The 26,275-nt window shown below is 32.1% G+C and overlaps 1 protein-coding gene across 1 annotated transcript; it reads right to left on the reverse strand.

Moving 5' to 3' along the window:
• Nucleotides 1-1,042: 1,042 nt before the first annotated feature.
• On the reverse strand, nucleotides 1,043-22,418 carry LOC108912790 (hemocyte protein-glutamine gamma-glutamyltransferase-like). The gene is made up of 12 exons (XM_018718177.1): nucleotides 22,340-22,418; nucleotides 17,463-17,665; nucleotides 17,273-17,409; nucleotides 16,776-16,911; nucleotides 15,111-15,294; nucleotides 14,191-14,408; nucleotides 10,512-10,718; nucleotides 7,075-7,294; nucleotides 6,679-6,889; nucleotides 5,903-6,080; nucleotides 1,683-1,843; nucleotides 1,043-1,491 (listed from the first exon to the last, which is right to left on the reverse strand). The coding sequence occupies exons 2-12, from the start codon at nucleotides 17,662-17,664 to the stop codon at nucleotides 1,210-1,212; spliced, it is 2,136 nt and encodes a 711-aa protein (XP_018573693.1). The 5' UTR covers nucleotide 17,665; nucleotides 22,340-22,418; the 3' UTR covers nucleotides 1,043-1,209.
• Between the last annotated feature and the right edge of the window lie 3,857 nt (nucleotides 22,419-26,275).

The raw sequence follows: 26,275 nt of genomic DNA on the forward strand, positions 1-26,275 counted from the left end.
TTTACAGCGGTGGTCATGGGTACCGTCGCTCAACAGTGAAAGACGGAGTGTGAGTAGCACATATTTTCTATGCAGTTTGGGCTCTGTTTAATCCGACTGTATAATAGCTATTCACCGCTTTTTTTCTTAATAAATGTAATTTGCTCAGGTGTGGTGTAAAATTTTGTTACTTACATATTGTTTCTAATGTGTTTTTTTTTTAATTGTAGAAATTTAAGTTGATTGTAGCACTTGTAATGATATCGATGGTGCGAGAAATACTAAACTTTGATGAAAAAGTGATTGAAAAATTTATTTCGGATAAAAGCAGAATAAACAGCGCATAATCTAAGGATTAGATCTGACCGAAAAAGCAGTTCTTAAAAAAAAAGTTAGTTTTAAAAGTTAAAAAGGGCAGTTGCAAAATTTGATTGCTTGAAGTACTATGAAATTGAAACATGAATACTTGTTAAATGCCGGTCCTCTAAAAGGTTAATAAATAAATAACATTTTATTGAAATAAAACAATGACTATGTACTTTGAATACAGTTCATGAACATTTAAAATTAATAAACTCGAAAGGATATAACAAAGAATTAGAGTTTATTGTACGGCATTTAAAAGGTACTGAATTTGGGGGGGGGGTAATTGGGCTTTATGTTGGGAATAACAAGTTATTTGCACAAATCGATTTTTCGGCCGCTTTCTTTGAGCTAGCATAGGGTGATTGATTTTGGGTAGTTCTTAAAATTCCTTAGATTATCCCCTGGAATGAACATTCACTGTAAAAAATAATCTTGAGTATATTTTCCCTATATTTAATAGTAGGTACTTAAAATGAAAATAAGATTAACTTCTTATTTGTGGAAGGGCGAAATGGGCGGTGACTATTAGACGCCTTCATTATAGCCGTCTTTCTCTTTCTCTATCGCACGGATTTCTATGACTTTCTTTATCGCTCTCACGTAACGGCCGATGAACCATGGGGACTTTCCGACCCTGTAGATATATAGGTAGGTATGTTGTGAAAATTATTGTTTACGAAAGAAATAAAACAACCAATTTTATATGAAAGCATTTACTTATAAGCAAGAAAACATAAAAGCCATTAGTTTATTGTCGCAAAAAAGTTTGCTATAAAGAATGTCTCATTAATCATTATCAACTATATTTAAATTCTTAAATCTATGAAATATACTTGTCTTCTTCACGTACTTTGGTGACTTTCATTATTCATCAATAACTTCAAACTTTGCCGAACCTACGATATCCAATAATTGCTTAGATGTAAATGTAGCAATCAATTTCTGTTCCCCATCAAGTTTCGGAACTATATCTACGTCTGTTTTGACTACAGCACCTGGCTTCACATCCGGGTATGGTACAACTTGATTGCGGATAAGAGAGGATCCGGAAATGTTAAACTTACAGTTTGTCAGAACTTTCTTCAGTGGATTCACAAATCTGAGGGTTATTGTGGTGGTTTTCTTTAAGGGAATTTCTGGAGGAATCTTAAAAAAATATGTATTATGTAATTGATGTAGCTAGTAATTACTGGTTTTGCTTGCTTTATTGATCTAATGATTTGAGATCATAGTACACGAAAACCATTTTTTATACTGTTATTTTATTTCAATTCTTTGAAAATGTTCAAATTCCTACCCTCATATTTATTGGTTTCTAAATAGCTGCGTTGACTTACTTTTATTTGGATGTGAGGTTTGAGGACCTGAAAATCATCCTCATCTGCCCAGGTTTGTCTTGTTTCTGTAACTGTAGCAATGGCATATATTTTCATATTGCAGTATTCTACCAATTTTTCCAAGTAATCGTCTGCAGTAACATTCAATTTTAACTCTTCACCTGAAAGGAAAAAGATATTTTGGTAGATATAGCTTAATAGCTAATTTTCAGTTTAATTACGGATGGACAAGGTTCATATAGTATTTTCTCTATACAAACTATATTAAAAAATATTTATACAGGATGCTTCTTAAGTAATGGTATATGTTTGGGTGAAAGTACAATTACATTACAATGAAATTTTGCTTCTTCAAATGTTCCGGACCTTTAAAGACATTTTTTTTATTATTTATGAATATGAGCTCATAATTTTCAGGACCTTAAACAATCAATATTTTATGTTCTTGTAATATTTTTTTCTGTTGATAGACGTTTTGAAAAGGCAGGTGTTTTTTAAAACGCCAATTTACTTTCTTTAAAAAAAAAGTGTACCTACTTCATATATGTCACCAAAATGCATAAAGAAAAATTAATTCAGATTTTTACTACAGTCATCAGCTATGACAGTTGTGTGATTGATATTTTTCTAAGTAAACTTCACTCTTTTACTAACTTTGCAACTACGTTAAACATTTTTTATCACCATTTTAAGATCAATACTAACCGAGATTAGAGCCCTGTTAATATACTTTCGAAGTATTGCATTCAGAGATTGTAGAAATATTTAATTTAATTGCGAATTTAACGAAAAAATGAAATTTAATTAAATTCGAATACCTCAAACTCAGGTACATTTTTTTACAGTGAACAAAGTAGCATTTAAAGAAAACCTCTGTTTTCTCAAAATATCTACTTACACAAAATATAAAAAATATGAAAACAAAAAACTGTTTAAGGTGATCTTATTATTAGTGACTTTAGTGTTAAAACAATAATATTCATATTCGGCCACCTCATTCCCTTCCGCCGTATCAATGTCAAATATCTTAAGTATCTAAAAGTCCCGTCTTTGAAAAATGAATGAAAAAAATCGTTTACTTTTTAAGGCAACCAAAATGTGCTGAGGTAACTTAATCTAAGTTAGTATATTTCCACCCGAGAAAGTTACTCTGCAAATATGTACTATTATTTATGTGACACTTTGTACAGTGTCTTCATATACGATTACAAGTAATATGACCAGTAATTTTATTTGGAACAGTAACTTTATTTCTTTCACGTTGGCAATTAAATTCCGATAAAATTATGGATTATTATTAAAACAGATCAAGATTAATTAAAAAACATTCTGTTTCAACGACTTTCGTTACCAGTAGGTAACCAGTTGTGCAATGTCGGTTGCTGGAAGCAACTTTTAATCCTTATTCAACAAATGCGACTTGACAACTAGTGTATGAACCAAATTATTTAGTTTTCCAAAAAGCTACTTAAAGGGAAAGTAAAGATTGGTCAAATCATTTGAATACCTATTATTTTTTATTTCCCGGCTATGGTGGAAAATCCTAAACTGTATTGAAAAATGTTGTCATTAATCAAGTGGTTTTGAAAAATATCTCTGTTGAATTACCACCTAGACTAAATAGTCCTGTAGCCAGGGGGGGTCCCAATTGCCTCTTTTATTTAGATAGAGTTACCCAAGTGTTTTTTGTGTATTTTGAGCTGCAGAACATGAATTTTTTGGGTAGAAGTTTGCCCGGATGTCGAAACTTGCAAAATACTGAGAACTTAGTTTTTGGCAAAATAAAAAGTTTTTTCTTGTTCTTTGACCCATTTTAAGAAGAAAAAATCTCTTGTAATTTTTTTGTTAAAGCATAGTTTTCGAGATAAACGCCGTTAAAAAGAGCGGTTGCCTTCTTACAGACGTTTAATACACGACCTTGACGCGTACTCTTCATTTCTAGACCAAAGAAACGATGGAAACAGAATGAAACATTAACAATTTAATGAAAATTTGTAATATTACAATAATAAAAATTATTATACAAGTTTAAAAAATAATAATTATAAAAACACCTAAATTATACGATGTTACGCTTTTAATATAAGTAAGTATAAACTTTTTTATTATCGTTTATAAATAAAACTAATATAATTTCGCTAATTTTTTTCATATAAATCGTATAATAATGTTTACAAAGCAAATTAGAATTAACCATGCAAACATTATATCTTTGATATTTCAAATTTTCCGCGCCTTTTTAATGCATTTTGTTTTAAACGATTGTCATTTATTTTTAAAACTTGTTTGTAGTCGCGCTTCAAAATTGCACTGAAGATGTAGAATTATTAACGTTCATGTTACAAGATGAATAGCTTAATTAAATCAGATCTTTGCATTATTTGTCAAAAAAATTTTAATTTTAATTATTGTAATATTTCAATTTTCATTAAATTGTTAATGTTTCGTTCAGTTTTCATCGTTTCTTTGGTCTAGAAATGAAGAGTACGCGTCAAGATCGTGTATTAAACGCCTGTAAGAAGGCAACCGCTCTCTTACATACATGGCGGCGCACCCTTCTGAACGCTCAATCGCTATTTGTTTATAGCTTCAAATAACAGTGGAAAAAACAAATTTTCACACTGCAATTACTCATAATTTGTAGTATTTAACGTGAACTTTCAAACGCCGTCAGCAGAATTACAAAATACCTATTCAATCAAAAGTTATTAACAATTGAAAATCGCAAAAATCGCATTTTTCGAGTTTTTAACGGCGTTTATCTCGAAAACTATGCGTTTAACAAAAAAATTGCAAGAGACATTTTCTTCTTAAAATGGGTCAAATAACAAGAAAGTACTTTTTATTTTGCCAAAAACTAAGTGTTCAGTATTTTGCAATTTTTTTGTTAATAAAAAACTTATCGACATCCGGGCAAACTTCTACCCAAAAAATTCGTGTTCTGCAGCTCAAAATACATAAAAAACACTTGGGTAACTCCATCTAATTGAAGGAGGCAATTTGGACCCCCCTGGCTACAGGACTAAAATAGCCAGAGATATTTACAGTTTCTCCAAGAACAACTACTCAATCTATTAGAGGATCTTCTCTTACAAACACGCATTAATATGTGCTTTATGTAGGATGGTGCTCTACCTCATTTTAGTTTAAGAGTTAGGGAGTACTTAAATAGGGTTTATCCAGATCGATGGATAGGCCGGTCAGGTCCAGTGTCCTGGCCGCCTAGATCACCAGATTTAAATCCTTTGGATTTCCACTTCTAGGGTGATTTGAAAAGACGTGTTTACGCAAGTTCTGTGGCAAGTGAAGATGAACTGCGGCAAAGGAATTTCTACCATAGCCAGGAAATAAAAAATAATATTCAAATGATTTGGAGAGTACAGCCATCCTTAATTAACCGCGCTCGTGAGTGTATTAGGCAAGGCGGTGCTCATTTTGAACAATTCTTATAATAATTAGTAATTTTTAGTCCTAAGTAGATATTTCTTATATTTCCAATTTTTTTCTGTTTTGTTTGTTATTTTCTCTTTAAACGGTTTATGTTTAACTTTCCCTTTAAGTTGTTGGTTCATACACTCGTTGTCAAATCGCGTTAATTTAATTTAAGGGTTAAAAGTTGCTTAAAAACGAAATGCATTGAAATTTGTTTATGCGAATATCTTGATAACAAGGAGATATCGAAAACGAACAAGAGTAACTTATTTATGGAATGAAGGACGTTCTATCAAATTTTCAATACACACTATCCATAATTCTAAAGGCAATTTTCCTCTATTTATCAAAAGAAATCCTAACTGACACCATATACAAGCAACGCCAAAATTAGCTAAAAAATTTTATTTGTCATGTCAAAAAACACAACTGTGCGCCAATTTTTATATGTTCATACTCTGATACTTTTCAAAATTATTGAGAAATTTTAAAATAAAATTCAAACACTGAAGGCTCTGTATCTTTGAAACCAGCAACATTTGCATAGCTCAATCGAGATTTTCCAATCTTTCGGAGACATCCTGTATATTTTATCGCATTATTACTTCACTACTTCAAATTTTTTAAGAATCACAGAGCCCTCAGAAATCGTTTTAGGAAAAAATGGTTTGACGAGAAGAATCGGTTCTGATGATAATTTATGACAACGACACTGTAACACTTTGTATATCAAGTTTTTCGATTACTTCCGTACTTCCTAAGACGATTATCGTGAAAATTATACTTACTACTGTTTGGTTTCATTACAAATTGACCTTCTTGTTTGATAATTCGTTGGGCTCTCACGCCAGTGTAGTAAACACTAGCTGCGGATAGTGCACATTTGATGTGACGTTCTTTGTCGCTTTTGTTCTTGATTTTGACAATAACGTTGAAGTTTTCTCCAATTTTGATTTTGTCAAGTTCCTGAAAAATAAAATACACATCTATACCAGAATAATATAATATGGAATACATTTACGATCTTAAATAGTCAATAGCATAAGAATTTGATTCGTCGGTAAAAGGTAGTCAAGAGGGTCCATCTAATTGTTGACACTGGCGACAGTTTTAGTGGAAGTTTCTGACGGTCTATAAATATCAAAATCTGTGAACAAACGTCAGCTCTTGCTTCGACTTATCTGAGTTATCGTAGTTTACAAAATCAATCCGCAACCGTCTTTATGAAAACATGAAGAAACATTGTTTCTATCTTCAATATTTAGATTAAGATCACTACTTTATTTAGATACTTACAAACTTTTGAATGTTAAATGGCAAATTAGTTCATTTTATGAACCTGAAGGATTGCTTCAAATAGTTGAAATTCACTACGATGTCTAATTGGAAAATTACATTTTTAGTAAGGTTATTTCCAAAGTCAAAATAATGTTTAATAAATAGAATTATGATGAAAATAATTAAGAGAAACGTTTACGTTCCATCTTATATTGTTGTATTTTTGTTATTAGTGTCAGTACCTTTGTTTATTTCAGTGAAATTGTATATTTTATAAATAATCTACCTGTAAATCAAACTCCATGTCCTCTAATTCAGGTTCTGGTAAGGCGTAGAATCTCTTTGCTGCCTCAGTTCCTCTGACAGCGTTTAACAGAGAGAGGCGTTCTGCTTCGGTGCCTTCTTTCGCCTTGTACTGAGAAGTAATGTCCAGTCGATCTCTATCTCCGTTGGGATCAAACATGAAAGGGGCTTTTGTAAGGATAAATCGACCAATACTGGAATATTAACGAGATTGAATAATTTAGTTTAAGCTTCTCTAAGTAAGAATGAAAGTAACTAAACAAATAGAAAGACGAATTTACTCTGAAATTATACGATATCATGTGTGCTGAATCATTATAATACTTCAAGACTACTACTCTTTTATATCTTTACTTGCTTTGGAAATTCTCTGACTTACTGATATTTGTTGCAATAGATTTTGGAATATCCCATTTCGCAAGTTTTGTCTTCTTTCCATCTCATTAAATCTGCGTTGACAGAGGCAATCATGAAAGGAATGTCATAATTGAATCCGACATTACCTTTCCTTATGGCTTCTAAAGATGATGGTCCACATTGGTAGAATCCCTCAGATGTTTCTTGAGGCGTCGCATCAATAGCTTGCCAGCCACCATAGCCTGAAATAAATAAGCACAAGTGGAAAAAAAATTTTTGCCGATATCATTTTGTATTTAATTATATTTTGAAATAAATTTTTAGATAATTACAGCAAGCCGTTGTTTGAATTTTTGGTAAATTCACCAGGAAAATAGATTAATATTCTATTGCATAAAATATGTTACTACATTTTGCTTCTTGAAAAAGTTACAGGCCTTAAAAATTTGTTCTATATACAGGGTGTTCTGAGAAACATTAGCATAAATTCAGGGCTTGGCAGAATTTCAAAAAATATTACAATTTGTTTCTATGAACTATGGGCATATCTTTTTCGTTTTCAAGATACAGGGCGTTGAAAATAATTTTTTATAATCTAGTTTCGGTTCTATCTTCCACAAAATTGGAAAGAATTAACTGAAATTTTGTTATGTGGGGTTTCCGGGGATACTAAATGCTCTGGAGTTATTAATTTTTGGCTATATCATAAAGGGCGTTCAGTGCAGTACTCCGCGGGAACGTTTTAAATCCTAACTTTTTCGAGGTTAATTTTTTTTTGCCCTTTTTGTCACTTGCTGTTGTTGCAAATTTTATTCTAAACAAAAAAGGTGCTCTTGCAAGAAGTCCTAAAATTTGTCCTTTTTCGAGAAAAAACAGGCATAGTGCGCCGAAGTCAAGCAGCTAGTATCCCAAATTGTTGTTTTTTATTATTAGAACATGTATTTATTTTAATTCGTGTAATAAGAAATTTCTACTTGCTACGATATGAATACCGGTAATAATTATTCAAACTCGGAATATACCGATATGTTGCTGACTTTAGGCGAATATTTAGGGAACAGTTTTGCTGTGAGGCGATATTCGGAAAGATTTCCTGGTCGCAGATTACCAAATAGAAATACATTTTTGGCCGTTGAAAGGCGATGCCGGGAGACAGGCTCGTTTAAGCCAAAAAAAGTAAATTCGGAACGACCAAGAACTACAAGGACTGCTGAAAAGGAGGACAATATATTAGATATGGTATTTCAGGAGCCCTCAGTGAGTATCAGAAAATTATCACAAAGAGCAAATGTGTCCGTGTGTGCTACTTGGGAAATTTTAAAAGAGCAACATTTTCACCCATATCATTATATAAAAAAGTTATTACCAAATGATTACGAACTCCCAACAGACTTTTGTCAATTGCTGGAAGAAAGACAAAATGAAAATCCGAATTTCCTACGATCTATCCTTTTTACAGACGAAGCGATTTTCACTCGAACAGGAGTGTTTAAAAGTCATAATGAGCATCTGTGGGTTGAACAAAATTCTAGGGCCAAAAAGGAGTCCCAATTTCAACATTCATTTAAAGTAAATGTTTGGGCTGCTGCCACTATAGGGAATCAGTTACCACATCCTGGATAGTAATTTAAATGTGACAAAGTATTTAGATTTTTTAAGAAATAGTCTGTTCGAAATTATTGAAGATAATATTCCACTATTAGCAAGAAATAATGATTATTTCATGCATGATGGCGCTCCACCACATTTTACTCGGGTATGCAGAAAATGGCTTCATGAAAATTTTCCTGAGCGATGGATCGGTCGAGGTGCAGATGCTCCAATTCACTGGCCTCCAAGGTCACCAGACCTTAATGCCGTTGATTATGTAGTTTGGAGCTATGCCAAACAAGAAGTATATGAAACAGAAATAAATTCAGCAGAACATCGGACACAAAAGCTTGTTGATGTTTTCAACCATCTAAAAGACAATTCAGAACTTTTAAAAAATACATTGTTTTCATTACAAAAAAGAATTCGTTTTTGTATTAGTGAAAATGGAGAACATTTCGAACACTTATTCTGATTTTATTTTCCTTGAATTTTAATTTTCTGTTAGTAATAATTAGTTATTCTTGTTTTTTTTTTCAATTGTATTCAGTATGTGTTAAACTTTTCAAGAAATAAACTAACTATTACTTCTAAGAATAACTTTGATTTCGAGTTTTATTAATAAAACTAATAATAATAGCAACTAGGTGCTAAAGCCTACTTGAAATAAAAAACAACAATTTAGGATACTAGCTGCTTGACTTCGGCGCACTATGCCTTGTTTTTCTCGAAAACGGGCTTTTTTTTAGCATTTATTACAAGAGCACCTATTTTGTTTAGAATAAAATTTGTCATAACAGCAAGTGACAAAAAGGGCAAAAAAAAAATTAACCTCGAAAAAGTTAGGATTTAAAACGTTCCCGCGGAGTACTGCACTGAACGCCCTGTATGATATAGCCAAAAATTAATAACTCCAGAGCATTTAGCATCCCCAGAAACCCCACATAACAAAATTTCAGTTCATTCGGTCCAATTTTGTGGAAGATAGGACCGAAACTAGATTCTAAAAAATTATTTTCAACGCCCTATATCTTTAAAACGGAAAAAGATACGCCCATGGTTCATAGGAACAAATTGTCATATTTTTTGAAATTCTATCAAGTCCTGAAATTATGCTAGTGTTTTCAGAACACCCTGTATATATTTTTTAATATAGATCCGTCACTGTATACAGGGTATCACCTAACGAATGTTACTATACCATAACCATAACCCAAATGGTGTCGATTTAACCAAACTTGCTTAAACGAAAAATGTCGCAAAAAAAGTTACAGGGTGTTAAAGTTTCTTTTTTATTTCTTGTTTTCTCCTTAACTCAAAACCCAGTTAACCGATTTGAGCAAAATTTGCTGTTACTTAGTTTCTCTTCATAAAGTATACAGTGATTATGTTCCTATTAGGTTAAATCATACAGGGCGTTCATTTTACTACAACCCTTTGTGAATATCTTTCTGTATGTTTGAATTTTTACACGCAACTCTCAAAAGTCGAAATTGTGTCTGATTATGAAGATATTACATAAAATATTTATTAACACATATCTCATAGTTTTTGGAAATAACTACTTACGTATCCATAATAAACATAATAAATAACATAATCAACTGAAAGGTTGCAAAGTTCCTCTCCTATATTAGGTGTTAAGAGTTGTAAACAACTCCTTTGAAATAACCCCAAAAGTTAAAGTTGGTCATGGAAAATTTCGACAATAGAGTGTGTATGTGCCAGCAAATCTACGGAGTTCATTTACCAGGCATTTACAATTTTTAATTAAAAACATGTGTTCTCTATCAAAGTTACTTCTTGCGTAAATTTTATACATATTTATAGAATAATAAAGAGATTTTCTTACAATTAGTATGTACCCACCTGGTGGAAGATCGGGTCTAGCCATGTATACGTCGTTCCAGACATGATAGTTCCAAATAGAATCTTCCCCCATTGCATTATTAGGATCATAAGTTAATTCTTCATTGTTTTCGTTAAAATATTTGTCAACGGTCAAAGTCGCGTTAGCGTCATGGGCAGAAACAAGGTTGGACACCACTCTTGAGGCAATTCCAAGCGCGCGGCAAACTGAAATTTTTATTTACAAATGACAACAAACAAATAAATAAATACATTGAATGCGAACATTGGTTATTTAAGAAGTTATTAGATACTTAAGTTTAATAATATATTTATTAAATTTATGGCCACTGATGTTTGGAATAAAAAACAATCATAATAACTAACAGCAAATCAAAAACCATCATGTTCTTATAATTTATGCCAGACTAACTCATCTGTTGTGATAGATACTTATATGTCTCATTGATTATTCTAAAATTGGCCAAAAAATTAGAACCAGTTCTATTGTCTCCAATTTCTTGGTCACTATTGAAACTAGAAAATTTTACGACAATTATTGTATTACATGTACCATATACAGGGTGAGTCGGAAGAATCGCACCAAACCCTGGATTCTACAAGTCAAAATAATAGGAAAAAACTCAAATGTTGTTATGCGATTTTCAATTGTTTTCAAGCCATTAACTACATTTCAATAAAAAAATAATTTATTGATATTCTATTAATCATAGTGTTCCTAGATTGTATGTTCTAAACCACCACTATTGACTTCTAAACACTTTCTGCTTCATCTATGAAGGGCGTTTGTAGCTCTCCTGATTGCTGCATGCGTCTTTCTTTAATAAGTGTTGCAGTATTGATGATAATTGGTGCCCCCCGAGTGTTGGCTCTAAATTTGTACATTTCATTTTTGGATCAGCCCCATGAACATAAATCTAGTGATATGAGGTCTGGAGATCTTGGAGGCCAACTAATAGGACTACCGCGGCCAATCCAACGCCATGAAAACCTCGCTTAACTGGACGAGCGTAATGTGCAGGAGCTCCATCGTGCTGGTAATACATTCGCATTCTCATGTTTATAGGAACATCCTCTGGTAGAACTTGTAATTCATTTTATAAAAAAAATAAATATTAGTGGTCTCCTGTGAGTCGATTGTCCAAAATGAAAGGGCCAATTAAGTAACCATCGATCACACGTTTACCGAAAACCTATGCTGAAAATTACTTTCGAGTGTTGCGTGAGAATTTTAGGCTCACGATATATGAGAGTTCCGTGTATTAGATATACTGTTACTGATGAATGTTGCTTCATCCTTAAAAAGTATGAGGGATACAACAAGATGATTATTATTGATCTATCGACAAAACTCGATACGCTTCCGATTGTAGGTATTGTACCTGGTACGGATATAAGCTTGCTCGTCTTCACGAGCACGATTTGTATGCCTCTTTATTTGTGGAATGCCCAATTGAGTAGCAATTTTTCGTCAGCTGGTAGTTGCATCTTCTTCTACTAGACTCAGCATATTTTCTACTTTTTCATATGTTACATTAGCACTGGGAAGCTTTCCGGTTTCGCACAATTTGTTAAAAACTCTGATAAATATGTTTTTATCAAGACATCTGTCATATGGAAACCGTTGACGATATTTTTCAGGAGCACCATTACAAAAATCATAAACAAACACCATATTTGCATACTCCAAATTTTAATATGTTCTTGGCATTTTGTAACACTTTCATCGTACAAACGTATAATCAAATGTTAAACATAAAATTACACTAACAAATATCCTACTATTGAACTTGGAACATGACATAGGTACTCTGATTCAAATTTTTTAAATTTGTAATTACTTATAGTCTTTCCGAAGTTGGTTGAAGATGTATAAAAACGCCTAGCAATAAAATTTAATGACTTTCATAGGCGTTCCTAAAAAAGTTTTCTGCTAAATATAAAAAAATTATAATAATTTGTATATAATGTATAGAAAATTTCTAATATACGTTCATTTGGCCAACAATATACATATTTTAATTATTTATGTCCTCAATTTTCTTTATATAAATTATAAATGGTCCGAATTACGACTTTCGTCATGTCATCGATATTTTTAAATTTTTGTTTTCGCTTCCTCTTTACGCAATGATCTATAACACCTTGTTTAATAACACGAAAAATTGTGAACACTGAAACTTTAGTTAATATGTGAATTATATTTATAATCTCATTATCTGATTTGTCATTTTCTTCCTTTTTTAGACAATTGAGAGGCTGACATTGAACATTTAAATCTTTATTCTTAAATTCTAAATCTGTTTCATCAACAACCGGTTCTATTAATTCACTATTGTCTGGCGGTATTTCGTTTTGTTCCGTTTCAAAAGGTCTGCAAAATGCCATGTTGTAAACAAAATGTCCGTCTTATTTCTCGCTTTCGCAGTTGTAATCTGAATGGTTAATAGAGGTGCCTATAAGAAATTAAAATTACCTGAATCACACCAAATACCACATTGCTTCACTGCACTGCTAGGCAATTTGTCAACAACTGAAATTTATGGCCGGTCGCCCAGTACGGCTGTGTGTATGCGGCGTTTGCCCGCGCTTGCATTCTTCAACTTGACGACCAGACCTGTATATGGGTATGGCTAAATAAATATGGAAACAAGTTTTTCAAATATTTCAGTGCCGAGTTGTTGCGTAGCGACCGAATTTGGTACATACTCGCTAGCTCTTTGGTCTTCAATTGAGATCGGAAAGACTATACCCTATAACTTGAAAACAAATGAAAATCGCATAATATTTGAGTTTTTTGTTATTATTTTGACGTGTAAAATTCATTCCTTTGGCCAATTTCTTGAACAACTTATGGATACAAAAATTGATAAATGTAAATCAGGTTTCAGAGAGTAATGAGAAACGAAACGTATTTCGAATAACAATAATATTTCCAAGAAAATCATGCTTCCAATTATAATAGACTTCTCGGAAATTTCATGCCACAACGTAATTCCTCTTATTTCGAGAAGCAACTACCGCAGCATTCTGTAGATAACCCCCAGTACTGTTTTATAAAATTTGTGGTAGTTGCTAAATATTCCTTTTATCATGACTGACATATAGAGACAGGGGAAAAACTTCTTTAGAAATGTGAGTTATAAATTTACTGTAATACTGTTTTAATTTTCAATAGTTTCTAGTGTTTAATTCTAAAATTGAAGTATTATTGACTCAATCAACAAAAACACCTTAGAAAAATCTAAGTGGAACACTTCAAATCAGTACCTACAGTGTATAAGATGAACTAACTGCAAAAAAATGTTGCTTGATTTCTAGTAATTATTAAAAATAATAATTTATTTATACGACACTTAGTTCAGCAGGGGTACAACTAAGCTTTATTATTTCATCAATTACATTATTTTTGAAATTACATTGTTTTCCAAGAAAAAGAAGTATTTGTATTCACTTTGCAGGAAGCTTTTCCACTACTTAAAATTACAAAAATGAAATGAAAACTCATAACAAAGACTTTTCTGTAAGAAAATAATTTTCAACAAAGAAACTGTTAGAGACAATTTAGGACCACTTCATTTATTTTGACTAGTTTTAAGTACACTACAAAGAATGTGAAAGAACATTTTTGTTAGTTTTATTCAAAAGCAATAATTTCGACTGAAAAAAAGTATCTTACTTGCTGTCACAACGCCAGAAAATACCCAACATTGCCCATAATTAACTGCTGTTTCCGTGTCTAAATATTCTTGTAAAATAGGAACTGATCCTGTCCAAGCTGATGGAGCGGTACCATCCTCATAGTTACCATCCCATCTTCCAGTTAATATGCCATCATCGTCGTTGCTGTTGACCATTTTGGAAATCATTCTGGTTACTTTGATTGGATCACCACGGCTATAACACATCATTTTCATGTTGATATTTTATAATAAGTTCCAGATAATAGGTAGATCGCATTTATGGAATGTGTTACTAACGATACATCAACTAAAAACGTTTAAATAGATACTAAATATTACAATTTCAATTAAAACGGTTTAAGTGCTGATATATGATCCATCTTTCTAAGGGCCAATTTCATAATGGAATTCAAAAATGCTTTTTGTAGATTTTAGCACTACTTATTTAAATTTATTATAATATTGACTCCGAATTTGATAATTTCAGAAAAGCTTGTTCATTCGAGATTGAATCGATGGGTTGAACCCAAAGATTTTTCTGTATATTAGGTATATACAAACTTTAGTATCAAATCCGGCAAAATCCAACTGTCAGTATCAAATACGGCATTCTCCATTTATTTTCCTTCCTTAATTTTTCCAAAAATGCTAAAAATTAAAGTATATTGACTTTAAAATATGATATAGTTCACCATTTTATTTTATTGGAAACTATGCTGCGCTTTACCAAAAAGTGAAAATGGTGGAGATAGCCACGTTTGATACTAGGGCTCTCAATATTCAAAGAGTAGATGTTAAATATTGCACTTGAAAGAGCATTATTATAATGTTAGACATTCTAATATGAATTTTACCAGCAACGAATTTGTAATGCTATGACTCTCAAAACCGGCTTAAAACAATTAATATTAGTTACCTGGCGTGGGATAATCCAGATTTTTCAAACATTAACATGGTGGCCTGCAAAACACACGCGTCGAATTGGCCAAAAACCCATTCGCGACCTTTGGTGGTACCATACGGGCCTACCCAAACCTTTCCAACGTCAGTCAGAATATATTCATCCAGCATCCTCTCATCTGGCATGTAAACCAGATCATCTAACAACAACAGATTTTAAACTTTTCACATTATGCAGAGTGAGAGTCCTAATTAATATGTATAAGATTTCACTGTGTTGTGTTCAATAAAAATCGTTTTTTCTTAATTTGAATATTTAATTAAATGAACTAATGCAAACAATTAAAGGGTCAAAAGAATTTCCGAAATTTTTCCGTGATTTTTGACGCACTGAATTTAGGTGAAAAATGGTCGTATCGGGAATTAAAAAAAGTATTTTGAAGCTCTAAGACTCTAGTTTTTAGATCTTTCTGTCGACATTTTTTAGGAGCTACGGTTATCATGCAATTCTAAGAAATTGCGCGACAAAAAAATTTTGCAAATTTTCTTTTTTTTCCGAGTCCACCGACTTGAAAAATTTGTTTTTTGAGCCAAGCCAGATGGACCAGATAGTTTGTTTATTCAGCTTCAATTTCCTTTTTTTTTTAAATTTCGATACGACCATTTTTCATCGAAATATCGGACTTTTAATGGAAAAGGATCCTTTTGTCTTCAATCATCGATATCTCGGCGACAAATGGTCGTACAGCGAATTGAGGGGTGTATAAATTTCCTATAACACGCAACTATTCGGATTTTTTTTTCATTTTTTACACGAATTTAAAAAAAAAGGAAAAGAAGGGTAATTTTTAGAAAATTGACGGCTGAATTAGAGATATTCACGAAATGACTAATGTTAAGCATGACTTTTACAGTTCGATATACCCAGTAGAACTCAGTGAAGTTTCATTTCGATCTAACGAACTGTTTCTTTGTTTCAAACAAACTTTTGAAAAAAATTAAAGGTTCACGTTTTTGAGCTTAAACACTTCATAATCATGATTAAAATGGAAAAAAAATTTTTTTTGAGATTTTCTCACATTTTTACCGCAAATAACGTTTAAATTGACGAAATTTATTTCCAGAGAAGAAAAGGGGTTTTGAAAAAAACTGTTTTTTAAGTGATTACAGAGTGCACAAGAATTAATTAGAAATTTGTCTCAAAAAACGGTATAAATCGGGATCGAAATCTGGATTGGGTCATCAACTTTAATTTTAATTTAATTAAAATGACGAACAGAAGCATATGACGAAAAAGCCGATTCGTGCTGGAAACAATTGGATTGTGTTTTCTTTAACGTCTGGAAGGTTTTTCAAAAAAACAAAAAAAACTTCAAAATGCTTTTTTTTTTTCATTCCCGACACGACCATTTTTCATTTAAATACAGTCTGTCAAAAATCACGGAAAAATTTCGGAAATTCTTTTCCCTTTAATTTGATGCATTAGTGTATATAAAATTTAAAAATTTCAAGATTATCGTCCTATAGCCTACTGAATTATATTTTATCTTGCCCCGTGAATGATTTTAATATCAAATAAAAAAATTCAAACAAAGATAAACGTGCTGTAGTAGTTTGGTTATAACTACAGTAAATATTATTTCATTAAAATTGTATAAGTTGTTCTATTGAATAAACTTACGGCAATTCCAGGGGTTAAACAAAAAGTACAAGCTGTTTTCATTATTGTAAATTTTTGGTTCTTCAGTGGAATTGAGAATGCTCGTCTCGATTTGAAGATTCCATAGACCAACGGGTATGGTAGGAGGAGCAAACACCTAAAATCCAAGACAATTTTATTACAGGTTTGAAGAGATGCAAGGTTAAGCGATGTATTACCTGATGCATCAATTTAAGTCATATGTTTTACAAAATCTGTGTCAATAAAATTCTCCAAGAGAGGAAAAGGCAAATATGTATTGGTGGATAAGAGACAACTTAAATTGTTTTATATAAATAACTTTCAAAATAAACGAGGGTCAAACAATGAAAAATGACTGGCTGTGTGTTTGATAAAGACAGTGTGTTAACATTATTTTTTCGACTACTATTTGCAAAAGAATGATCTATAAAGTTCTACACTGTCTTCAATTATAGTGACAAATTTGAATAATAAAAACTGAATTATTCCCAGATTACCTGTAATGAAATAGTTTCCGAATCCGAATTGACAACATTCGCAAACCATAACTTCTGCTCATCATCAATACGCCTCTTTTTGGTGGCGTCAATAACTACCACCCCTCTAGTACCTTTAATGGGATTTGGATATGGACCTAAAAATAAATAGTAAAATTATCAAGTGTATTAACATTTTCAATTGTAATACCATAATCGAAGAGTAATCTAACTAGGTCCTTATTTTTGTCGAATCCGCGGTTTGCGAATCTTACAGCTATAGTGAATTGCAATCCACGTCGGAAAATGGCAACCGGATTTTCTTCATCGTGAACCAGCTCGTATTTATCCGTTTTATGTATTGTCGAATTTTCTTTGGGATAAAGGTAAACGGACTCTATATCCAGGGCCATTCTGAAAAGTATAATATTTTATACAGGGTGTCCCGTGACTCGATGGCCATAGCTTAAGATCGTATTCCTAGAACAATTTTAAGTCGAATGTGCATTATACGCTTTGTCCAAAAGGAATTACGGGCAATATTAAAATTAACAGTAAATAAATCTGGTAGGCCATGTAATTGTTTTGTCATATTGTATGGTTTCTGCATGTACGGTGACATTGTTTATTCTTTGACGTTGTAATTTTAAGATTAATTTGACATGGCTACGTTTTCAAATCAAGAATATGCCGATATTCTCTTTAGTTATGGATACTGCGACGGAAATGCAAGAGCGTCAGTGACGGAATATCATCGCAGGTTTCCTGATCGAAGAATACCTAATAAGCAGTGTCCATAAATGTGCAATGTCAGTTGACAGAAACAGAGGTATGTTTCCTAAAGCTACTGCAAAACGTCCCGTGCAGTAAGAACTTGCCGAAGAAGAAGCTATTCTTAACATGATGAAAATAGTACCTACCTCTACTAGTATACGAAGAATATCTAATCGTGTTCATGTTAATCGAATGAAAGTGTGGAGAACATTACACAATTTTGGTTTGTACCCATATCACATACAATCTGTTCAACATTTACAACCAGTAGACTATGCAGCACGTGTTGTCTTTTGTCGTTGGTTGATTGCACACCCACAGCTTTGTTGACAAATTATGTTTATGGATGAAACCACGTTTAATAAAGATGGAATTAGGAATACCAGAAATTCACATTCGACACTTGAGAACCCTTTGGAAATCATAATAATATTTGGTACGGTGTTCTTAATAACCTTCTTATTGGGCCATTCGTGTTTCAAGAACGTTTAACATCCGAGCATTATCTAAATTTTTTACAAAATGCGTTGCCAGGATTAATGGAGGATGTTCCACTTCAGAATAGAGTTAACATGTGGGTTAACATCGCATTTTAGTGTAAATGTGAGAGAATATCTAAATAACAACTTTGCTAACTGGTGTATTGGAAGAGGAGGTCCAGTTGTCTGGCCTCCGAGGTCGCCAGATCTAACGCCTCTTGACTATTATCTTTAGTGACAAATGAAAAGTCTAGTGACTCTATTGTATTCAAATAAACCACAAACCAGAGATGAGCTAATTCAAAATATTATGATTGCAGCTGCCGTCATACGAGATGACCCAGATGCTCTTCAAAGAGCTACGTCTTCAATTATTAGAAGAACAAGAATGTGTTGTGAGGCAGCGGGGGAACATTTTCAAACAAACCTTTAATTAAATTTCTGCTAGCAATAAAAAAATTCGTAATTAATAAAACATTACATTACTTTATTCAACATACTCTTTGCTTTACCAGATTTATTTACTGTTAAATTTAATATTGCCCATAACTCCTTAACTATTGAGTTTTGGACAAAGTGTATAAGGCACTTTCGGCTTAAAATTGTCCAAGGAATACGACTTTAAGCTATGGCCATCGAGTCACGGGACACCCTATGCAATATGGGTCAAGAAAACTTTATACACACAACTTCATTTTATTAGGATTCTGCATGCAATGGATTCTAGATAAGTAAATATAGGCGGTGTCCAAAAATTGCTAAACTTTCTCACTCGGATTCAAACATCTTCAAAAAAAAAATGGAGTTGTTCACTAATCCAAGTATAAAAGGTAATATTTTTTTAAGATCGAATGTTTAAATTAAAATTGTTCTAAATGGCGTCCTTATAACTCAATATACTTTTCAATAAGTATTCTCTCTGAGTTTCAAGGAAAAATGTTTATACAGGAATTTGGAGGTAGACATAGCATCAAAGGTGTCGCAAGGGTATCTACCTTATAAGCCCTTACAGACAAGTACATGTATTTTAATTTTTTTGCTTACGTGTTGGAATATACTTTTTGGTAAAATATGGGTGCTTTATAACATATTTCGCCTTGTAACTTTTGTAACAATCAAGTTAACTTGGATCGAATCGTACTATAAGTATAAAATAATAAATGTCAATAAAATTATTATTATTATTATAACTTAGTCTTTCAGATGTCGGATAAAAACAATTATGATAAGTATTCAATTTCAATTACTTAATGGAGGATATCCAAAAGGTAGGCGTGATGTAAGCGTTCTACAGTGCGGGCTCCATGTTTTCCCGATTTGAACCCAAAGGTTAAAAATTATAAATCTCCCATATCTATGCCACTGAATTAGTTTTTAATTGTAAACTTTTATCAAAGAGTATAGTTTAATGACCTTATTAAATATCTAAAGAATTATTTTTTTCTGAGCCAAGTATATCCAAAATTAATTTTTGTCCTTGTTTTTAACTTCATTACCTTATAACTTCTAAACTCTTAATAATTAGACACAGGTTTACATATTTTTTAATTACACTATAAAATAAAACTTTCTTAAATTTGAACGAAGAAGACTCTTCTGCATTTTTGATAGTTTTAATGTTTATTCTATGTTTAAACCACTACCAAACTTATATAACCATACGGAAACGAAAGATACCTCGGTAAAATTATGCTTCCTTCCGGTGTTTATACGTAATTTTCGGTGAATTTATTTGTCGAGGGTTTTAGAAAATCTAAACCAGTTAGAAACAATATCACTGTACCAGTTATACAAGTTTTCTCCAGAGTATAAGACAGCTTACAAGTTGACAATGCATTCAGCATAAGGAAAAAAGCACATATTTTCCTGCTGTGTTTATCATTATGTTTCCTGAACTTTTATACGCCTATTGAAAAAAAAACGCGTAGGTGACTATAAACATAATCACACCCCACAGAATGCTTTTATGAAACTATTAACACATGAATTAATCATAATTATTGAGTATTTTTTACAAAATCCTCGACAAAACAGGAAAAGTACATTCCGATGTTCACATGGGCGCCTATGTTTTCCGTTTTCACTGCGAAAAAGTAAAGGAAGGTTCTGTCATTGTCTTAATAAATGTGCATTTTAATATAACTCCGCCATTTTTTAAAATATTTCAAGGAAACTTGGTATTGGGTTTTTTGGATAGCCGAAGCTCATTTTTTTCCTAAAATATTAAGGTTGTTAGGAGTATATACCAGAAAAATTAATCTGGTTCTTTTTTTATTTACTGTAAAAAAGATATACCTGTTGCGTGTCACTAAAATGCAAGTTTTTTGGCCTAATTAATATTCCCTCTTTTCTAAATTTCCAACTTTGTCAAACTGTTTCACAATTTCGATAAACTTTTTTCTAATAATAATTCAACATCTCTAATTCTTATTTCACATAACTATATTCGAAGGTCTTTAGCTGCCGACATTAGTTTAAATTGTAAAAAAAAATAAGTACAGCTTAACTTTTTAAAAAATAAAGTTTAATTAGGTTAGAATGACCTCAAATAAACTGCTGTCCGTAAGTAACCTTTTTGGTAAAAAAATGATGTTTCATAAAATACCTACGTTTTCCCAAAATCTCAGGCATTGTTACTATTTTTAACTTAATAAGGCTAAAGTTTATTGAAATATATTAAAGTAACATTTGTATCCAAAGAAATGTTTCTTGAAGCATGGCTCATTGTTTTCGGACACCTTGTAATTTGAAATACTTCAAATATAAAAGTAAGATAAGTAACATAATGCTATTTTCCTATTGTCATAAATAGGTAATTTAAACAGAGGCAAATTTTTTTTATTTTTCATTTTATGATTAAAAAAATAGGTCCTAATTCTTGTTTTTGGTTCTGTTCAGAGGTAGACAAATGTAGTTTTAATAAAAATAGTATCTGTTTTTAACCTTAGAACTTAATAATGCCAGTTAAGGAACGTATAAATAGCCAATTGCTTTCCAACATTTGGTTTATACTGAGTGTCTACATATCCCCTTAACAGATGTTGGTAATAATGGCATTAAAATTTTGCGCGCTATGAAATTCTGCTTCGTTAAAAAGATAATCTGTAACATATTTATATTTCTGAAAAATCGGGTGGGCCTTGTCAGGAACAAAAAAATATTTTCTTTGTAGGAAAATTTATTTGAGAATTAAAATGTATTTCCGTATTCTAAATTTGGAAAAAAATTATTTACTTTATTTTTTCAATTTCTCCATACCAATACCTCATACCCCTTTTTTTGTAAAAAATCGGGAAAAATTCTATAAAAGGTTCTTTAGAATTAAAAGTGATATTAATTACTAATTTTGGTTCAATTCATTTCTTTTTTCATTTCTCTACTGAATAGCGAATTATTGAGTTTTAAGGATAAAATAAATCCTGTATATGTAGGTCAATCTAAAATAGCAATTTTTTTATATTTGAACAAAAGCAGAGTTTTTTACAAAATAACTTTTTTTTCATTATATGAAGAATAAAAAAGTTTTCCTCCCTTTTAACTACATCCGTAAATACACTGTATATTGTGATTCAAAATGATTATATGAGAGTGTGATACAAATAATGTGTAAGTTATAAGCAAACTTATGAAAATAAAAATTAGAGGATAGTACAATTTTACTACAAAATAAAAGGAAAATAAATTCAGAACTTAACACTGAGAAAAATAATTGCATTCGAGATAATTATTCAGAATCTACAAAAACAATAATAAAAATATTTACTTTATCATTTAACTTTTAAAAAATGTTTGCATTAACTATTGGTACAAAACAAATGCATAGTAAAGTCGTTACCTTTTTTGTCATGCACGTCTAATCACTCACTATGTCTGAAGTATACTAACAGCTTTCAATAACGTTTCATTCAGAAATCGGAAAATGTTTTGAACTGCTTCCTGTGTTTATATTTCCGTCACCACAAATTCCGGTAATTGTAAGTGGGAGTATATATGAAATAAAATATCTTGATCTTGATAGTAACTTCTCCAAAAATAAAAATATAAAAGTTGTGCTTTTACGTTTGAATAATTTTAAAAAGTGAAAGTGTATAGGTATGTATAATAGGTTGAACAATTTCCAGGTTGATTTTCCCGTCATCAGCTTAGACTCTTGGCGTTTCGAGAAACATTCACTTTTTTAAGAAGAAATTCTGGAACTGAAAATTAAATCTTCTCGTGCTTAGTTTGACGTCAAAGCTGTGACCGGTCTTTGATTTTTAAGCATGAGTTGTCCAAATTCAAATCAATCAGTTCAAATTCCAGGTAGTTCTGGGGTCTTGTATCGGTTGAAATGATTTTGGTTCTTCTGAATTTATATTGCTTCTCTGTTGAGCCTGACCAAAATCACATCTCTCTTTCGCTAGAATTTTTCATTACTTATGTCTATTACATGTGCTGTGCCTATCTGCTCCGTGTTCCGAATTCTCTCCATTGTAATCCTTTGCAGCATACGTGTATTTGCTTAACTTCATGCTAACATGCCTTTCTCTTTATCCAATCATACTTTGCTTTAATTTCTTCTGAAAGCACATCTTAGATAAAATAGTTCAAGTGCTTTTACTGGCAAGTGGTACTAAGATGACGATAATCTCTTTTTTCTGGTCTGAATGATGGTGAGGGTTCAGATACTATCCGGGCTTTCTATAAATGTCGTCCATATCCCATTTTCTCTTGACAAAAACGTCTATGAACGAATCCATTTTCTTCCGATTATTTTCCAAGGTATCATCAATATACAGTGAGTCCCAGAAGTAACGCAAAAAATTCGTATTTTATTTTGTGTTGCGTTTTCACAAAACGCTAAAACATGTCAATTAGTAAATAGGAATTGTCGTTTTTTTTGCGTTGTTTCATAAACCTATGACGTCATCGACATTTTTATTAAATAGCACTTCTTAATTTTTTAAGCATAAATGGATAATCCTTTTGAAGGGAAATGCGTCGATATAGGGTTTGGCCTACTTTACTTTGATAGGTGCGAAAAAACCAACGAATGGAATGGACATGGTTTAAAATAACAACAAAAGTAGGTATCACAAACTGATGCGAGAACAGTGCCACAGCAAAAATGGGAATTTATAGATGTTTTTTGTTTTGTGTGACTGTATGTTTTTATATAATGATATGTTGGCGTTTTCGGCGATAGGACAAAGTGTGTGAATTTTCAGTGACAGCTAACATAACAAATTAAAATATTTAATACTAGGTGTTTCGTTTTTGCTGTTACATTTTGATTACCTCAAACAGCTATAACTTTGTACGCGAAGCACAAAGGCTCCATCTATCGCGCTGACTTCCACTATGCCATTCAAATGGCTACTACGGTGGAAGCGACCTGCTAAAATTTGCCAGGTACTTTATTGCACGTATGTCGCCTATAGAGGGCGAAACACAATGTAAGTCGTCAGTGCCGCGAAAAACAACTACTCCGAGGGCTATTTGCCCCTACCGGCATTGAATTACATTCGCGACACCCAGTACAACAGCTAGGATCGCTCATCAGCTGGTCCCACCAGGCACAGATCGGTTTCGGACTTATTAGTCCTCATCAGTGTGTCATAGGTAGGACAACCGATGAACGATCCAGCTGTTAAAAGTCGTAAACTCCTGACAAGAGGTACATAGTACGCGAAGCACAAAGGCTCCATCTATCGCGCTGACTTCCACTATGCCAGTAGTTGGTTGAGTAGTTGTTTTTCGCGGCACTGACGACTTACATTGTGTTTCGTCCTCTATAGGCGACATTCGTGCAATAAAGTCCCTGGCAAATTTTAGCAGGTCACTTCCATCGTAGTAGCCATTTGAATGGCATAGTGGATAATAAGTCCGAAACCGGTCTGTGCCTGGTGGGACCAGCTGATGAGCGATCCTAGCTGTTGTACTGGGTGTCGCGAATGTAATTCAATGCCGGTAGGGGCAAATAGCCCTCGGAGTAGTTGTTTTTCGCGGCACTGACGACTTAGCTATAACTTTGTTAACTTAAACGGAACACCCTGTATTTTTTTACTCTGCCGTATGCAGATTAAAATTTTCTTTCGAGCCATATAAGCATTGTTAGGGTTGCCGTTATTACTTTTGTGCATTGTCGGCTGAATTCAATGGTTGTCGAGGGATTTTTTGGTTGCTTTGGCAACTTTGGCGTTATATTTCGAAACTGAGGTGATTTTTCGAAAATCGACCCGCATTGCTCATCAGCTGTGCACCGGTTTGAATTTAGAAAGTACGATTTTTCAAAATTCTCTCTCGTCTTTTTCTACAGCAAATTTAAGAAAGACTAACGTGGTTCTTTTGTACAAGTTATTTAAGTAGAGTGGATAAAAATACCTAAACCTGGTTGTTGAGGTTTCCGAAATTTTGTCGAACTTTTTTCAATTCTAAATTCTAACATTTATTTTATTCCATTTGCCATATTGAATCCGACCTCATATTTGTAATCAGCGACCTCGAAAACTTGAAAAATCAGTGGTAATTTCAGTGTTTGTAATTGATTCTTTTTTCTTCTATAACGAGTTTTGTGGAGAAAAGTTATCTCTTGGAAATATGGATATTTTGCAAACCTGACGTGGTGGAGCTTTATTGGAAGCTCTAATTTGTTATCCTTTTGATGTTTTCGAATTCTCAACAATCAATGGTTAAAGGAGCAAATATTTAAAATAAAACGAACATACTGGTTTTTAACATTTTAATACAAACAAATTATTTTTGGCAGTACACATGTGTTTTTATGTATACATGTCATTTTATGACCTTTTATTAAAAATCTTGCATTATTTACATTTTATCTAGTTACTTATCGGTATGATTTAGGGTAAATGTCGTAACCTTCTTATAAAAAACACAGTAACAAATAAATAACAAGCAACAAGTCTGATAAATTGAATCTTAAGAATAAAACTAGAATATTATGATTACATCATTTATAAAAAGTTTTTATTTGTTATTCTTTTGTAAGTATATAACAATTTATTTTGGCCAATACCTGGTTCTCTTCTGAAGGGTAGACAAAACTTTACAAGCAGCTTCCCTCTAGAAGAAAATCTACTTTCTCGAATTTATTTTGGCATTTTATATAAGTTACTTATTCGCCCGTTTTATATTTTTTACGTTATTTATTACACTTCTTTACAAACATCTTATTTATAACCACATAACAGTTTGTTTAATATACAAGTTAATTTTAGACACTGAAGAATCAATGTAACATATTAAATGAAATCGGTATTAAAATGTAAAATATTTAACACACAACAAAATAAGTTACCTTATTTTTTATGATTAAAATAAATAAATTACAATTGATTATTGGATTGTGATACCAGCATGATAACTTACGTTAATCTGTAAACTTTTCGTTCTGAATACTTCAAAAAGAGACACAAAATACACACAGGGAATGTCATAAGTACAAATAATTATTTCTGTAAGAAAATATTGTGGCGGCTACAATTTTTAATTGTGACACAAGCATGATTATTAATAATTTTTATAAAATTCAAAATGATGCTTGTAAGTGCATCAATGAAATTTAAAACTTTCAGATTATATTTTTGAAATATTGAAAATAGAAAAGTTTTCTAGTTTACACACTGTTTTCACGCAGTATAAATGTACACATGAAGTTAATAGTACGATTTAAAACCAATATACATAAAAAATAAAGAAACTACTTGTTTATTTCAATCAGTGACACTGTCCAGCAAAGTGAAAATTAAATTTACAAACAGCTATGTAC

Source organism: Anoplophora glabripennis, unplaced genomic scaffold (assembly GCF_000390285.2).
Source record: "Anoplophora glabripennis isolate ALB-LARVAE unplaced genomic scaffold, Agla_2.0 scaffold824, whole genome shotgun sequence".
Taxonomy (NCBI): Eukaryota; Metazoa; Arthropoda; class Insecta; order Coleoptera; family Cerambycidae; genus Anoplophora; species Anoplophora glabripennis.